The sequence below is a fragment of the Podarcis liolepis genome (genome assembly GCF_965112155.1).
Source record: "Podarcis liolepis genome assembly, chromosome: 13".
Classification (NCBI taxonomy): domain Eukaryota; kingdom Metazoa; phylum Chordata; class Lepidosauria; order Squamata; family Lacertidae; genus Podarcis; species Podarcis liolepis.
In genome coordinates, this window is record NC_139573.1 from 53,483,343 (window position 1) to 53,501,244 (window position 17,902).

The 17,902-nt window shown below is 43.1% G+C and overlaps 1 protein-coding gene and 1 long non-coding RNA gene across 7 annotated transcripts in view; one reads left to right on the top strand and one right to left on the bottom strand.

The window, feature by feature from the left end:
* Positions 1-1,536: 1,536 nt before the first annotated feature.
* Positions 1,537-17,902, top strand: part of RPRD1A (regulation of nuclear pre-mRNA domain containing 1A) — a 37,047-nt gene continuing 20,681 nt past the window's right edge. For all 3 annotated transcript variants that reach the window (XM_083473354.1, XM_083473355.1, XM_083473356.1), the window contains exons 1-5: positions 1,537-1,875; positions 14,716-14,845; positions 16,009-16,115; positions 16,214-16,308; positions 17,703-17,829. In XM_083473354.1, coding sequence (XP_083329480.1) covers positions 1,725-1,875; positions 14,716-14,845; positions 16,009-16,115; positions 16,214-16,308; positions 17,703-17,829 — 610 coding nt within the window. In that variant the 5' untranslated portion in view covers positions 1,537-1,724. The remainder of the gene's footprint in view (positions 1,876-14,715; positions 14,846-16,008; positions 16,116-16,213; positions 16,309-17,702; positions 17,830-17,902) is intronic.
* Positions 10,642-17,902, bottom strand: part of LOC310692422 — a 39,177-nt gene continuing 31,916 nt past the window's right edge. For 2 of the 4 annotated variants that reach the window (XR_014518794.1, XR_014518796.1), the window contains 3 exons: positions 17,553-17,602; positions 13,577-13,688; positions 10,642-10,776 (listed from right to left, as the gene is read on the bottom strand). This is a non-coding gene — a long non-coding RNA (uncharacterized lncRNA). The remainder of the gene's footprint in view (positions 10,777-13,576; positions 13,689-17,552; positions 17,603-17,902) is intronic. The other 2 variants (XR_014518793.1, XR_014518795.1) reach the window with 1 other exon arrangement.

The following is a 17,902-nucleotide window of genomic DNA, read 5'->3' on the forward strand; positions in this document are numbered from 1 at the left end:
CCGGGGAATTAGCCAATCAGGTGGGGCCCATTGTGTAAATAATGTATATAAAGCAGACATTCTTAGGGAACTTCCATTCCTCCTCACCACTATGAGCTGAATAAAGAGCATGAAATATCCACTCTCAACTCGGAGTATATTTCAGGAGAGGAGAGACTGCCCGCTGTGGGGTGGGCAGGCTGGGGAGGCCCCTTAGATTTAGAGGCCCTAGGCTTCAGCCTACTTAGCCTATACATAAATCTGGCACTGATGCCGTCCTTCCTAATTTCAAATATAAAGGTAAAGGGACCCCTGACCATTAGGTCCAGTCGCGGATGACTCTGGGGTTGCGGCGCTCATCTCGCTTTATTGGCCGAGGGAGCCGGTGTACAGCTTCCGGGTCAGGTGGCCAGCATGACTAAGCCGCTTCTGGCAAACCAGAGCAGCGCATGGAAACACCGTTTACCTTCCCGCTGGAGCGGTACCTATTTATCTACTTGCACTTTGACATGCTTTTGAACTGCTAGGTTGGCAGGAGCAGGGACCGAGCAACGGGAGCTCACCCCGTCGCGGGGATTTGAACCGCCAACTTTCTGATCGTCAAGTCCTAGGCTCTGTGGTTTAACCCAGTGTTTCCCAACCTTTTTTGGGCAAAGGCACACTTGTTTCATGAAAAAAATCTCGAGGCACACCACCATTACAGCCCCGTGACGTCAGCGCGCAGCGTCACGCCGGGAGGGACGCATGAAAGTGTAAGTTTCAATTTTTTCCCCTCCCCCTTGCCTTCCTTCTGTGCCAACCGCCAAAAAGCCAAGAATTGCGGGGCCGCCGGCGGAGGGGGGGGGGAGGGCAAGCGGAGGCAGCGGCGAGCCCCGTTCCTCCCCATCCGCCCCATTCCGTGCAAGGAGCGCGAACAGGTGTGAGAAGGGGGTCAAACCTGCGGGTCGGCGCCGGGGAACCTCCAAGCTTTGGGGGTGGGGGGGGAGGAGGCAGCAAAGCGAGGCAGGAAGGAGAGCGCAGCTTGGCTGGGTGAGCTTTGGCAGGGGCAGGGAATGAGAGCCGCGAGGCGGGCGCTGCGGACGGAGGCGCTGCCCGCCGAGCTCGCAGGCAGCCAGGCAGGCAGACGGCGAGAGCCCCGCGCTGGGCGGCCTCTCCTCGCCGCCGCCGCCCCGCCTCTCGCCGCCCAACTCGCCCGCCTCCTTCCAGGCAACATCTCGCGGCACACCAGGCAACATCTCGCGGCACACTAGTGTGCCACAGAACAGTGGTTGAAAAACACTGGTTTAACCCACAGCGCCACCCGCATCCCATAATTTCAAATATAAATGCAGCCTAAAAGGATACATGTGTACTCGCATCCAGGTATATATTCCCCCACATATATACACGCCCACTCATGTACACGTGTCCCAAACACGCAACTCCATATATACATCCACCTGCACCCGCCCCCCCCCCTCAGGTGAGGGGCCTCTGAGGCGACACACCTGCCGCCCCTCCCCCCCCCGCACTCCCGCAGCAACCGTCCTTCCCGCGCTTTGTGGCGTCACGCGGAGGGGGCGTGGCCCTGCGGCTGCGGCGGGGCGTGCGTAGCGGCTGCTCCGCCGCCATTTTGTCTCGGTGAGGCGTTTCGCGCGCGCGGGGAGGAGGAGGGGGAAGGCGGGAGGGGCGGCGGCGGCGGCCTGCTTCTCTCTCCTGCTCCCGGAGGGTTCCGTTTCAGCTTCCCTGAAGAGGCGGGCGAGGCGATGTCGGCGTTCTCGGAGTCGGCGCTGGAGCGGAAGCTGCTGGAGCTGAGCAACTCCCAGCAGAGCGTCCAGACCCTGAGCCTGTGGCTCATCCACCACAGGAAGCACTCGCCCCTCATCGTCGCCGTGTGGGAGCGGGAGCTGCGCAAAGGTGAGGCCGCGGGGCGGGGGGGAAAGGTCGCACAGGTAGGCCGCGAGCGGGATGTGAGGGGAACTGCCAGGTACCTCGGCGGCGGCGGCGGTTCCCTCTCTTCCGCCTCCCTCGCGGCGGGCCTCGGAGGCCGCTCTCGCCTCAGCAGCCAGCCGGAAGGAGAGAACGGGGACCCGCCGCCGGCCTCCGGTGCGGCCCGGGAGGAAGACGCTTGTGGGACGGCGGAGGGACCGTTGCCGGCGCCCCCTAACCTTTATTTCGTTGGGGTGGGGGATAGGAAAGGGGGCGCGGCGAGGAAGAGCCGCAGAAGCCCCGGCGAGCCCCGTTTCCCGTGATAGGAAGTACTTTGGAACTCCCTGCCACTTGAGATCGAGCAGGCGCTCTTTCCGGCGCCTGCCGAGACTGCATTCCCGTTTCGACGAGCCTACCCCTCCAAGAGGGTTTGAAATGCGGGGTCATTTTACTCTATTTTGGCATTGTGGCTTTTGCGTGTTTCTTGGTTTGCCTTAACCTTTCTGTAAACCACAACAGTCAAGAGGGATAAAGAGTTTTGTTACATGTTAAGGTACTGTGCACCACAATCCTAAATTAAGGCTCACACCAGCCTTTCTCGACTTTGGGTTGCTATATGCTGTTGGGCTACAACGCATCATCCCTGGCAACTGGTCTTGGTAGCCTGGAATGATGGGTGCTGTAGTCCAGCAACACCTGGCGAGCCAAGGTTGAGAAAGGCTGGTTACACTCACTGGCGGAGGAACGGGAGTGTGGAGGGAGCAGACCGCCCCCGGCAGCACTATTCCAGTAGGGTGCCATCACAGTGGGCCCCCGGACACACACACACACACACCAGCTTGCTGGGCGTGCGTCACGCCCCCAGGATTCACATCAAACGGGGGGGGGGGCAGCCACGCCCCCGTCTGCTTTCTGCCCCCTGTAGTGGAGCATGCAGCTTCCCCAAAGTGGGTCTCCAGCTGTTTTGGGACTACTGTCATCCCTAGTCACTGGGTCTGGTAGCTAGGGATGATGAGAATTTTAGTCCAAAAACAGCTTGAAGCAGTTTTGGAAACCCTGCACCAAGGTCCTCCCTGTATGTCTGTTAATTCTCAGCCACTGCTGATTACAATATGTTACTCCCAAATAAGCATGTTTACCCTCCAGGGACAGACTGGGAGGTTCCACCCAAAATTTAAGATGGTTTGGAACCCTTGTAAGGAGGGTTTCCATAACAGCTGTTGATGGGGGTATGAAAATGTCATTGTGGGTCAAGGTGATTGTCTTTTATTGGGGGGGGGGAAGGATACAAAAAAAAAATCAGTTGTTGCTGATGTTGCAACATTACCATTTTCTGATATCTAATTATAATGTTTTTGTTGTGGGGAAGGGGATTGGGAAGAATGGAGCAATATTCAGTTCAATCTCTATGCAGCAGGTAGCAATACAAAAATGCTATTACTTTCTAAACATAATTTGAATCGCTTGATCTAAATGGTGGTACGTAAATATTACAAAGGTACAAATTTTGACTGACCCTTGTAACCTAGACAATTCAAGGCAGATGTACTGTACATGGGATTGTTGCACTTAGCATTGCACTTCTGTGGGAATTCAGGCAATGTTCATGCTCTCGTCTGTGGCTCCAAATTTAGGGAAGACAACTGGGCTTATTTTGGGCACAGTGCAACTGGGATGCTTTGAACACCTTGGCCACACCTGCTTGCCAAAATTGTCAGCTGCAACATTATTCCTTGAAAGTAGCGAGAGAAGCTTGCACTTAAAATATACAGTAGTAGACAACTGAAGTGTTTGGAATTCTTTGGTTGCCTGAACAGCTAGTCCCAACCTTGCTCTCGCTTGAAGATATAGGTGGGAATTTCTCTTGTCATTGCACTTAGCACTCTGAACTACTGTAAGATTATCCCAACTTCAAGCTATAGAGGACAATTTGTTTTCTCTTACCAATTTTGCCAGTGAAACCAGTGGTGAGTGGAAATGTGGATGCCTGATCAGGGTGAGGTCAGATTAGATTTGAACTAGGAATTCCTTGGTTACCATTAGTTGCATGCCATAATATGTATTTCAACCATAGTTTTGCAAAGTACTAGGAATTCCTGGAGGGACTGTTACCTCATGTTCATGGAGATGCTCAGAATCAGAAGTATAAGTGAATCTGCAGGAGGTAGATAAATTGGATTTTATGCTAGCCAACCAGTCGTGAAACTTCCAGCATTGCTCAAGTATCAACCAACAATGAAGTGTACTTGAGGTAGTGTTTTTATTAAGAAGGTTGAGACTGGGAACACCTAGCAAATGTACTAGTGTGGTGGTGATATAATTAAAACCTAAAAAGGGGCCAAATCCCAATATTTTAAAAATACATTGTCACTGTCAAAGTGGTCTGCTGAACCTTGGTTCACCTCAGCAACTGCTTTATACATTTTCACAAAAAGAAATAGATGTAATACTGGCTTCAGACCTGACCAGGGGTCAGCAAATTTTTCAGCAGGGGGCCGTTCCACTGTCCCTCAGACCTTGTGGGGGGGCGGACTATATTGGGGGGAATGAACAAATTCCTATGCCCCATAAATAACCCAGAGATGCATTTTAAATAAAAGGACACATTCTACTCATGTAAAAACACGCTGATTCTGGATTTAGAAGGTGATTGGGCTGGATCCGGCCCCCGGGCCTTAGTTTGCCTATCCATGTTTTAATGGATGTGAAAAGCTCATGAAATAACATCCCTCTGGGGTTTTTAGTTCTTATATTTTCTTCCATTTGGGGTTTAGTTCAACTGTACAGTGGTACCTCGCAAGACGAATGCCTCGCAAGACAAAAAACTCACTAGACGAAAGGGTTTTTTGTTTTTTGAGCTGCTTCGCAAGACGATTTTCCCTATGGGCTTGCTTCGCAAGACGGAAACGTCTTGCAAGTTTGTTTCCTTTTTCTTAACACCGTTAATACAGTTGCGACTTGACTTCGAGGAGCAACTCATAGAACACAGTGTGGTAGCCTTTTTTTGAGGTTTTTAAAGATTTTGGTGATTTTTGAAGCTTTTCCAAAACTTTCCCGACACCATGCTTCGCAAGACGAAAAAAATCGCAAGACGACAAAACTCGCGGAACGAATTAATTTCGTCTTGCGAGGCACCACTGTAGTACGTTTTTGTGCATCACTTCCATCTTCCTTTAGCAATCATATGCCCTACCATATTGTGGCAAAACTATGTGGCTATCATTTTAAAATGTTTCTTGTTGGCACAAGTTTTTTTATGTCAAGTGCAACTTTGGAGTTATTCCCCCCTTGCACCTTGGAGTGTGTGTGTTACATTAGGGCCATATTTTATACATTTGCTCCATTTTACTTGACTACTTGGAACAATTGTATTTATTACTGTTGTGTGTTGCCGAGAGCATTTTTGGAAAGGCACCTAATTTTAATCATTTTTAGTATTTCATATAAATATGTTTCAAAAGCTGTATTGCAGGGTTTTATTTCAATATTTGAAACTAAGAATTCCTAAATAAAAAAGTACTGTAGCTTGGTTTTAGCATTATAAGGACTATGGGTTGCATCCAACCTAACAGTTTATTTCATTCAGAGGTATGTTCAAGTAACTTAGGTTGAATTAAACCCAATATTGTTAGAATTTAAAATAAATATATTATTAAATGTAACCTTGAATCTGAATTGCTTATGTATTTCTGATGTGGGTGTCTCAATTTGGGTTGTGGTAATTCATAATTATCACCAGGACTGAACTGATCCAAGTGTGTGCTTATTTTCTTAATGCTTTTATTTCTGAAGGCAGAATATACCATCATAATGACCATCTGGCAAGTTTTCTCTTGCCAGAGTATTTCTAATTATTTGCTTGTTAGATTCACCTTACCTTGGCTTTGTGCACTCCCCAGTTCTATTTCCAATCCTCCGCCTGTGCAGCCATGAGAAGTTTGGGGATTTATACTTCAGATTTCAGTTATCCACAACTTAGTGTGCTTAATTTTAACAATGTTTTCTTTGCATGTGGCAGCTTCATAAATGATGGCCTGAAGCACCTTGCTTTCAAACAAGCCATCATTGATATTAAAAACAGTTTGCTGGGTTCAGATGACACAAAAGCTTTCAATCTAATTTTGGTCATCCTGCAGGAGGCCTGGGAAAAGTTAGGTTCAGTAATGAACCACAAATAATCCTTCATTATTTGTCTGGAGCAAGACAAACAAGCAGCCTATGTTTGGATGCAACACCTAAGTAAAAGTGTGGCTTGGTGCAGCAGAACTGTGGTGGAGAACAGTAGTCATAGCCTTTGTTCCATGAAACTACATGTTTAGTCCAGTGTTAGAAACTGAGATATGAAAGCTAGGAGCTAAATGGCATCCTAAACCTAGGTTATGGGCACAACAACAGAATGTCTAGGCACACTTTTATAACAAGACTAGAAAGTTGAAAATGTATGAACTGCAGCTAAAATATTATGTTCATTTTTCACATGGTCTGGTCCTTCCCCTGCCCACCCCCCTAATATTCTAAAGAGGGTCTGTTCTCCAGTCTTCAGAGAGTAGCTGGAAGTAGGGAGGCAGAAAAAAGTCATCCTTTCCTTCCACTTTGTAGTTTTAATCTGAAATTTTAGGTTCAGTATTGCACCCAGAGCTCAGAAACCGCTCATGCTAATGAAATTCCCTGTCACAAAATGCGCCTCGAACAATGGGAGTTTCGAACACTGGTTTGGTCATCTGTGCCAAGCCATGATTTTGTTTAGTGTTTCGTGTGAACCAGGTCTTCTTAGTTTTCTCTACCAATTTTAATGTCCAGCTTCATCTCATAAAAAATCCCAAACTTCCTTGTGTAAAGCTAGTTGATAACTGAGTGTTACCCTTTAGTGAGTGCATGCAGATTTGTACTTAGTGGGTTTCAAAAACAAATATTTGAAAAGCCCTCAGACTAAGGGCCAAAAGCCCAGACAAAATGTTTCTGTCTGGTGCCAAAAGCCGGACAAAGAGGATGCCAGGAGACCATTCTGCAGGCAGGTAGCCAACACTGAAAAGGCCCATTCCCATGCTGCTACTCTCTGGACCTCCTGTGGTATGGGCATACAGAAAAGGGAAGGGCCTGAGATGACGATTGCAGGGTCTGGGTCATATAAGGAGAGGAGGTCCTTGAAAAATAAAAGATATCAACATTTCAGTAGCTGTTCATACAAATTGCAGTACTTTGGCTCTGAATTAATATTTCATTCTTAAAAATGAATTCACCTGGTGTATTATTTAATAAGATGGAGTCTAAGCTAACACTTAGCTGAGGAAATCATCATTTGATCAATAGCCAGATTGTTTTGTTTTAATTTTTAAAGATTGCTGAGGAAAGGAGAGAGATACTTTGAGGAATTAGGATTCTGTTTTTGTTTCTGCAAAATAATAGATAGGATAAATAGATAGGATAAATAGATAGGATAAAGACAGTGATTCCTCCTCCCCACATGCTAGACAGCACAGGTCAGAAGAGTTTTTGCACTTTATCTGTTAAAGAGTATGACTTGGATGGATCTGGACACAGTCATACTTCAGGTAGTTTCATTGAAAGGAATAGAACTTGTGTACCATGAATTTAGTTTCATTGAATTTATAACATTCCTACCACTCTAGCAGTTATGCTAATCTTGGGCAACAATCTTACACAGGTGTAAGTTCCTGCATGTAAAAGAAATAATTTGACAGTTCTGATTACTGTTTCCATTCCACCCCCTCTGACTGTCACTGTGGGAAATGCGAGTGATTTTAAGATAGTGCCTTATGATAATAGAACCATAATACATATGTGTTGCTGTTAGCTCAAAAGCCAGTTAATATTCTTCTGTAATGACTAACACAATGGCTTAAACAGTCACAACAAACCTGTTGTATGATATGTTGCTAGGGCTGTGAAACTGTTAATTCCTCTTTGAGTGATTGTTGGCTAATTAATTTTGCACTGAAGGAAGTATCAGTTCCTCAGTCATCAATTTTGCAGAATTTTTCAATATACAACTCATTATATGTTGATACAATGTGGCCTTTGAATAGTTTTCTTGTATTTTCTCAGAGTCTAAGTGCATAGTTATCACAGAGTTAAGTGATCAAGTGTATGTCCCCATCCCAGAGGAATTATGGCTAACATTCAGTTGGTGCAGACAGAATGGTAGCCATAGTTAGTGCTGATGAGGGAAAGAAAGTTCAAGTAGGAGGATCACAGAAGCCTGAGGGGTTTTCCAGATCTGAACATGCATCTGCACTGAGCCTTGGAGGGACAGGGGAGTACAGTGGTGCCTCGCAAGACGAAATTAATTCGTTCTGCGAGTTTTTTCGTCTTGCGAATTTTTTGTCTTGCGAAGCACCACTGTACACTGTTCAAGCAATGCACTCTGGGTATTAACGGTTTTAAGAAAAAGGAAACAAACTTGCAAGACGTTTTCGTCTTGCGAAGCAAGCCCATAGGGAAATTCGTCTTGCGAAGCAACTCAAAAAACGAAAAACTCTTTCGTCTTGCGAGTTTTTCGTCTTACGAGGCATTCGTCTTGCGAGGTACAACTGTAAATAAAGGGGCTTGGCTTCTCTGGGAAAAAATGTATCGCCTAGGTAATTAGAATCATAATTAAGCTGGAATGTAAGTTCACCACTAATTAGTTGATTCTATCTTTTCAGCAGAATTTGGTACACAATTCAGATTTTTTAACAACCATCATGCAGGGTAGAAACTTTTATCTAATAGTTATGATTTTACAGTTACTAACTTCTGCATTTGGATTCTTAAGCGTCAAAAGCTTTTAGAGTTACGAATCCAACGCTTGCTGATCTCAATACAGAATTTATATTTTTTTGACATCTGCCAAATCAAACTCAGTGCCAAAGGTCACCTCAATTCCAACATCCCAAATACAAAATGGGTGTATTCTTGTCCCTTTTCTTTTTAATTTATTTTTTTCAGATCTTCCAGAGCACATAAAAAAAATTAAAGAATCACATCCCATCAAAATCCAGTTGCACTTTTATTGTACAGTCATACCTTGGTTATCAAACAGAATGCATTCCGGGAGTCCGTTTCACCATTTGACTCCCGGAACCGTTCAAAAACCAAGTTGCGGCTTCTGATTGGCTGCAGGAATATCCTGCATCCAATCAGAAGCTGCGGAAGCCGTGCCAGGCTTCCGAAAGTAGTTCGAAAACTGGAACACTCACTTCTGGGTTTCGATTGTTCAGGATCTGGTTTGTTCAGGAGCCAAGGTGTTTGAGATCCAAGCTACGACGGTATGCGGATGATGCAGCCTTATTATCACTGATGAGGATAGATCGGAAACGTCTTTTACTGTCCCTGGTTTTCTATTGTGAAACCAATAAACCTTCAATAAATTATGAGAAGACAAAAATTCTGGTCTTCTCTAATTCCCGGAAATTACAGAAATGGAAAATAGGATAAGAAATCCAGCAAGTCAAGATGCACAGATACTGTGGGATTTTTTTTCCAGAGCAACTCAGGTTGATCCAACCATCGCACAAGTGCTATAAAACAGGCAAAGTGTACCTCCTCAGCAGTAGCTCACTTTTATTTTCAGAAAGATAACCAATTTATACCAGCTACTATTCAGTTTTTTCAAACTAGTGTTGTCCCAGCTACATTTTGAGATCCCAATATAGATACAAGCATATAATAGTCGTTTAGATAAGATACACTCAAGTTTCTTGAGACATATCCTGGGGCTCCCAAGTTCAATCAAGTATGAGACAATGCATTCAGAACTAGGTATACAGACAATGGATTATTGGGTATGGGCTAGCACTATAAAATACTATTTGTGTTGCCATTTTCATTGCCAGCCTTTGAGTCTGCTTTCTGACTTACTAAAGGACTCTCATAAATCCAGATGATTCGAACTCTTACATAGCAGAATTAGATCTATTGGTATTGACTTGGAACTGTTGTATAATTCAAACGAGCAATATATTTATCGCAATAGTCAAACCAGATTAAGAGACATTGAAAAACAAAACATCGAGTCAGCTGTAAATAAAATTTGCTTCCCCTAGTTATATGGATTAAATGCAACAGGATCACTTATATTTCAAAATAAATAATTCCAGTCCAGCCTTTACATTAGCCTAACTGAACGTTTTCTCCTCAGCTTTTTCAAGGGCAGACATTTAAACATTTCCAGAAATAATAGACATTGCAGATGTTCTTTGAATGTGCCAAACACTGTAGAACATATTCTATTCTACTGTCCATTGTACAACTAGCTACACAGATGTGTGCTATCCCCTTTTTGAGGAATTGTAATATCACAGCACAGTGAAAATATCAAATTTTATCTGTCTGACGTTAACCTGGAAGTAACTGCAAGGGTCCTAAGTTTTTGTCAATAGTATATCTTAGAGTGGTGAATGGCACTATTTAGCGGGAAGAAATCCCAATGAATTCCTTGTTATTATATATTTTAAATGTATATATTTTTAACTTATATATGGATGTTTTTATGATGGAATATATTTGTAATGCCTAATAAAGGTTTGGCAAAGTAAGTAAAGTAGAGCTGTCAAAACAAGCAGAATTTTGCTATATAAAATAAATGAATTTGCATATAGTTGCTGATCTTATTCTGCTTCTGCTAGTCATGGGCAGGGTGCTGGAAATATGTTTATTACTGTGGTTGCACTCATCCCCCCGCCCCAGTTATATTCAGTGTGACGTTTGCATTGGTATTCTTCAGGGCAGCCTTGTAAATAAGCTTCACAAAGGTTATTTGCCTCAAACATGTTACTATCCAGTGTGGTCGGCTACTCTGTGCTGGGTATGGAAGAGGATGCTTCTTTTCCTTGGCACCTATTGGTTTCTGTGTGGAGCAAAAAAGAGTGCAGAACATCCCATCTCCTCCTACAAGGGTTGGAAAATAGAAACTTATGTAAACAAGCTTGGACACCCAATATACAATCCACACCTCTCTTAAGGTATTGAATATTCACTCTTAAAGAGTGTTTCTCTGGAGGGTTTAAAGTACAGCCGGTGCGGGTAGCAGCCTGTGGACATGGTCTGGCCTTCTGAGAGTGCCAAGGGCTTGGTTGAGGAGTCTGGAGGGCACCATACTCTTGTTTAAGAGAACAATAAGAGAGAGAATGAAAAGTCTGAGTACACTGAATTATAACTTTCAGATAATCCTTTCTCTGAGAGACTTTTGTATCTCTGTTCTCTTTTCAACATCTTGTGAAAAATTTTATATTTCCTTCAGATTCTTGTATGTCTCTTATGCCGCAAATTTTAACTGCTGGCTGTGATTTTATTGTTTAGGTGAGGGGCTGTATTGATAGGGATCTGGGGAATGAAGTGAAGGAACCATTGAAAGCCTGCTTCACAGTTTGCTTTATATTTTGCAGATAAATACACTCCAATTTGCACTAACTGGCATACTGTAGTTTTAGCAGAGTTGGATGTAGCCAAGACACCATCTAAGCATGTTGGAATGGAAAGGCAACACACAGGAGACTTGCAAAGGAGTTTGTGAGTGTCCCCTCACTTCCCCCTTTCACCTCTGATATGGGGGATGGAAAGAAGTAGTGCAGGGAAACTCACAAAGGGCAAGGGATTTTGACAGGTGAGTTGCCCCTCCCACCTGTCAAAGTTGACCAATGGGAGTCAAAAATATTCCCCACCATAGTCTAAAGCTTAGACCTAGTGATCAGGGTTAATTATAGTCCAGTCTCTAACCTTTCCCCTTTTGAGTAAATTACTGGAGAATGAGGTAGCTTTTTCCGTTTTTTTCTAAAGAGGATACTGATAATCTGGATTCCAACCTGGTTTCAGGATGGATACATATGTTAGGGAAAGAATTGGATGAGTCCAAGCCCAGTTGTATTTTCTAGAACTCTTGGTAGCTTTCAGTATCATCAGCTATGGTATAAATCTGAGTTTAGGAGGCACAATCATCTATATCAGGCAGGCATGAGGAGCTTCTCGGCCACGGGTCAAACATGGGCCACCAAGGCTCCTCATGACTAGAGATGGGAAGACCTGGAAAAAAACGGAAAAATTGGGGGGGAAACCAGGTTCCCCCCCCCCGCCTTTTTCATGTTGGGAGGGCGGGGAAAAACCTGCCCCCCCCCCAATTTTCCCACTTTCCCCCCAGGCCTTCCCATCTCTACTCATGACGTCAGATGTGGGGCAGGTAACAGTGGGGAGAGGCACACTCCCAATGGCTGAGCACTGCCCTTTGCAAGTTTCCTCACACTTCTCCTTTAAACTTCTGGCACCAGGAGTTTAAAGAAGTGTGGGATGCCTTGCAAAGTATAAAGCTGACAACTCCCCTTGCATGACAGCCAGCTGCTTTGGGACCCCACAGAAGCGATGTTGACAGGGCAGGAAAACCCAGGTACCAATCATGTGAAGTCATAATGGCATGTGATTGTGACTGTGAGTTCTGGAAGACATGCTCCCTGCATTGCAGTCATTTTTCCACCTGGCCTGAGAGGGCAGTAGCTCGACTGGCTCCAGCTACAAAAGCTGAGGTTTCTGAACAGACTCTTGGGCTGAGGTATTGTTGTAAGGGGCAGTGGTTCTTGTTTTTATTATTATTTTTTTAAGATCTTTATTTTAGTTCTTAGTATTTACAAGGAAATTGTTCCGTTTGGTTGTGTACTTTCTGATGTTTTATTTATTGCTTATGACCACTTTTGTTATGTTTGTATTTTTTCACATTGTAAAGCACTGTGAACATGGAAAGGCGACATACAAATAAAATTATGTAGGTATGTATGGAGCCAAAGGGTTCCTCACCCCTGATCTATAATAAACCGCTGGGGGAGGTCATCTGATGGTTTGGGCTGTGCTGTCAACTTCAAGCCATTTACATGTACCTAAACTTCTCTTTCCCATGTAGAAATCTCTAGGAGCTTGTGGAACTACAGTGGTGCCTCGCAAGACAAAAAGAATCCGTTCTGTGATTCTCTTCGTCTAGCGTTTTTTTCGTCTTGCGAAGCATGCCTATTGACGGATTAGCGCTGTTAGCGGCTTTTAGCGGCTTTTAGCGGCTTATCTGCTGATCGGATCAGCTGATAAGCGGCTTAGCGGCTTAGAAAAAGGGGGGGAAAGGAAAAAAAACCAGCAGGAACTCGCAAGACATTGTCTTGCGAAGCAAGCCCATAGGAAATTCGTCTAGCGAAGCACCTCCAAAACGGAAAACTCTTTCGTCTAGCGAGTTTTCCGTCTTGCGAGGCATTCGTCATGCGGGGCACCACTGTATTGAACAGGCCTATGAAAATGGTTGTACTGGGTGAGGGTGAACAAGATGGAACATATTTCAGATAAAATGGACTCAGTGGGGGCTGGAAAGCCAGCCAGACTGAGTGGAGGTGTACAACTGCTCTTGATTGGCGTTGCACTACTAGACTACTGTAATATGCTGTATTTGGGGCTGATTTTAATGGTGTTTCCGAAACTTTAATTGCTGCAAAATGTGGTAGCCTGGATTATGTTGGCGGTTGGAATACTGGTTGTTCGTGCATTTTGAATCTCAGCACAAAGTGCAGAGAAAAATATGGCCTCACACTATTTCTCACACAGAAACTGAGGTTTCTGATACACCTTAAGAGAGCTAATCTGCACATCAGATCCTAAGGAAGGGACACCCCAGAGCCTTTGACAATTCGAATCACAAACACACTGTGTTCACTTTTACCCCTACCGTGAACATGGTGTATGTTGGCTGGGATATGGGGCATGTGTAATCATTCTTGTAGTAGCATTTCGGCTGCGGAACTGCCTCCGATGAGAGAGCTGTTTGTCCTCATTGGGTGCTGTAAAAATAAAACACAGATGATAGATGGATAAATGTCTCAAATAAATACAATTGCATTGGTCAGTAATAAGCTTTTAAATATTCCACATGAGTACATTAAGAAAAAACTAACCTTAATGCCGCATGTAACACTCTTGTTAAAGGTACTAGGGGTAGGTTAATTTATTTATTTTATGTACAGTGGTGCCCCGCAAGACGAATGCCTCGCAAGACAAAAAACCCGCTAGACGAAAGGGTTTTCCGTTTTTCGATGCGCTTCGCAAGACGAATTTCCCTATGGGCTTGCTTCGCAAAACGAAAAAGTCTTGCGAGTCTTGCGATTTCTTTCGCTCCCCCCCTTTTTCTAAGCCGCTAATAGCCTTTAAGCCGCTAAGCCTTTAATAGCTGCTAAACCGCTAATATCGCTAATCCGCTAAGCCACTAATAGGCTTGCTTCGCAAGACGAAAAAACCGCTAGACAAAGAGACTCGCGGAACGAATTAATTTCGTCTTGCGAGGCACCACTGTATGGGTAAGTCAAGGAAGTCAACACAGTGTGTGCCCAAGGCTATTATGTTGGATTAGGATCCTTATTTGTGTACCTGTTTTTAAATCTTTGCTTACTTATAAAGTTCAGAGGGTAGCTGTGCAGAAGTTCCTGTTTCATATGGAAGCAGGGTTATAATTACGAATCAATGATGTGAAGTTTTTGGAAATTAATGAATTGAAATATTTTCATATGCAAATTAGGATAAAACATATTACAAAATTTTCAGTTTGCTTTAGAAAACTTTCTCATACCTTTACAGGGTGATCTAATTTACCATGCTTATTTCCCCTGTTGAAACTGCCAAGCTCATCTAATGCTGTATTTGCAATTGGCATCAATTCATTGTTAATGAACTTACAAACGTATAAAAAAATAAAGCATTAGGAGGAAAATCCACCCCACATCACTGCTACTAACATTGGGAAAATCCTTATTGTCATTTGCTTCAGTATTGTTATAACATCCCTCTCCCCCGCCCTTTCTTTTCTTTTTTCAGCAAAACCGAACAGGAAGCTTACATTCTTGTATCTGGCCAATGATGTAATTCAGAACAGCAAAAGAAAAGGACCTGAATTTACAAAAGACTTCGCACCAGTCATAGTTGAGGCCTTCAAACATGTTTCCAGGTACAATTGTTCTCTTCCCCAACCCCATGGAAATTATTTTTATTGGAATATTTGGGAATATTTATCACAGCAACTCAATACCGTACACTCCCCTTTTATTAGATTTTTTGAGGGGATGAAACTACTGAAAACTGTTTGTTGATTTTTAGCATACCTCAAAAGTGGCATGAATAACAGATGTACTTTGCTGCGATAATAACCTGAAAAAAGTTAATTGACTTTAGATTTGAGTATTACTGTTTATTTAGCTCCAGTTGTCCACTTCAATATGTGTTTTATTCATTCATTATGTTTCTAATCAAGGCAATGAAAGATAGCATTTGTAAAAGTGGTTTTTTTCCATACAAAAAAGCAGTAGTAGAAAAATGGTTTGCAAAGCCGCCTAACAATATCATACATAGTAAGTTAATTAGAAAATTGAAATAAATTTTGATGACAAGGCTCACAAATTAGCTTCCGTTAGTGTCACCATTGGCTTATAGGAATGAGATGTCATGGTGAGTCTTTTGTGTTGAGCAGTAGTTGTAACAAACTTGAATGTAACTCTGCATAAGTGGAGCACGTATGAATTGAATATCAAATAATCTTTGTTGTATTGACAGGTTATAGGTTTATAATTCACCATGTAGGAAAGAGGAATGTTTTAGCTGTTACTACTTCTTTGGCAATCACTCGTAGCTGAGTAAGATTGTCTTACAACTGTTTCCAAACAAATCAAAAGAATACATTAATATGGGGATTTCAGTTTAAACTTCGTTTACACAGATCTAGTATCATGGCCACAAATATTTAGATTGGTAACAAGTAATCAAGGAACTGTTCAGTTCTGTGAAGTGTTTTTTGGAGATACTTTTTTTCTCTCTCTACACCTTTATGAGAATACTCCCTCTCCCCCCCCCCCCAAAAAAGCCACAGAGTGCTTGGTCTTATCATGCTTTACAGGTTTTAGTGAGCTATTTGAAACAGGATTGTTGTATCTTAGTAAACTGGGAGATGAATTCTGTCTACCTAGCTGAACATTCAGCTGTTTATATACCCCAACATTCTATTGGGATGTGGTGACTTGAAATTTCATACATGGTTTGGTTTGAATTCTGGTATCTGTTAATGCTCCTTACCTTGCCATGTATTAGTACCTCATTTGCTTTTTCTCCCTACCACAGTGAGACTGATGAGAGTTGTAAGAAGCACCTGGGTCGAGTGCTGTCAATTTGGGAAGAAAGATCTGTTTATGAAAACGATGTATTGGAACAGCTTAGACAGGCTTTGTGTAAGTAAATTTCAGCTCGTACAACTTTATTTTTTCTGGTTCACATATCTTTCGAGCAGATTTTTTATGTCTCTAATTTTATTCCCTCTAATTTCTAGATGGCGATAAAAACCCAAGAAAACGCCCATATGAACAGATAAATGTGGAAGACAATAATTGCTCAACACAAAGCTCTCCATGTGACCCTCCACAGGTAGAAATAATCTGTGAAAGTGAAAACGTAGCTGGAGTGTTGCTTCTAGGTGTTGGATTTACTATCTCCAAACATTTGATTTGGTTTTTTTAAAGCAGGTGTGTGAAATCTCCAGCCCCTGAGCCTAATTATGTCTGGTACAGTTCCCATTTTGACCCGTGTAGCAATTGCCAAAAATCAACAACCAGTGCTACGAGAAGGACTTTGAATCCAAGTTGCTTCCCCTCCAGAGGGAGAAATGCTCCACTTAAAAGGGGCTCCCTGTGACCTCTGATTGGCAGTTATAGTATCCTTCTTTCCAGGTTGACAGGTGTCAGCCAACTGACATTATGATAGCAGGTGATTGACAGGCTGATCCTACCCATTTGGGTGGTAGATTTAGAAATGTATCCTGAAAGGGACTGCATGTGGGCACATTTTCCTGCTATGGTGACAGTCTGGGTAGAAGTGGCTAGTAATAATCTTTGCTCCTTCAGTATGAAGCTTTCCTCCAATATAATTGCTGGTATTGAATAACTGCCTTGTATAGAGCTTCGCTGCATAGATGGATATTGTTGCAATATTGCCCATCTAATATGTGTATTGTACAGAAATGAGTCTGGATATGGGGGGCAGGGAGAATGTTTCGTCACACTACCGTGTTATAAATTCATAGGGCAAAATGTTTTTAACCTTTCAGCAAAAAGCATGATAAATAATGTATGAAGCCTTTGCAGTAGTTTAGATAGTATCCATCTTGTGAATAGTACAGTCCTTAAAACATTTGCAAAGATGAATAGTAGTAAGTTGCTTGGGGCTGAAATTCTTAGGAGAAGATTATTTACTTTCAAATCAATATCTGTTAATCCTGGGTATTGTCAAAATAGGTTCTTCATTGTGATTGCCATGGACAAGTAGATCTAGGGGAAATGGAGAAGCGGGAGTCCACACAGTTGTAGGGAAATGCTTAGTCTAATTTGTATTAAAATGTTGTGTTCTCACAGAGGTCATCATCGTTCCCTTAGTTTCCGATGCTCAGGCTGTAAGTGCTGTTGCAACTTGGGGGAACCCTGAGATTTGCAGTAGTGCACAAAAATGTTTCAAGGAAATAGCCTAAGTGGGGGATGGACACCAAAACCAACCTAATAAGGACTAAACATATTCAGTAACCACAGAATGCTGTCTGTCTGGGAAAGAAAACCTGCTTTTTGGTATAAGAATGACATGGAGCATCCAGGAAAAAGCAGTGGCTGGTTTGATGTAACCTTCAATAGGAGCACTCCACACTGCAATATTTTGATGCAGGTCCCACTGTCTAAAAAAGAAAAATCAGTGCTTTAGGTTCTTGTCTCCAGTACTGTTGCATTATATGTTGATACTTGGTTGTTTTTTGAAGTATACTTTCTCCCTCATAGACTGCAGATCTCATAAGAGCATTGCAGGAATTAGAAAATGCAGCCTCTGGGGATGCAGCAGTTCATCAGAGAATAGCCTCATTACCTGTAGAGGTTCAAGACGTGTCCCTGCTTGACAGAATAACAGGTAAGGGAAGCAGTACCATTGGCAGACATGTAGCTCATGACAGAATGTTAGGGCTTGCCAAGATGATTTATAA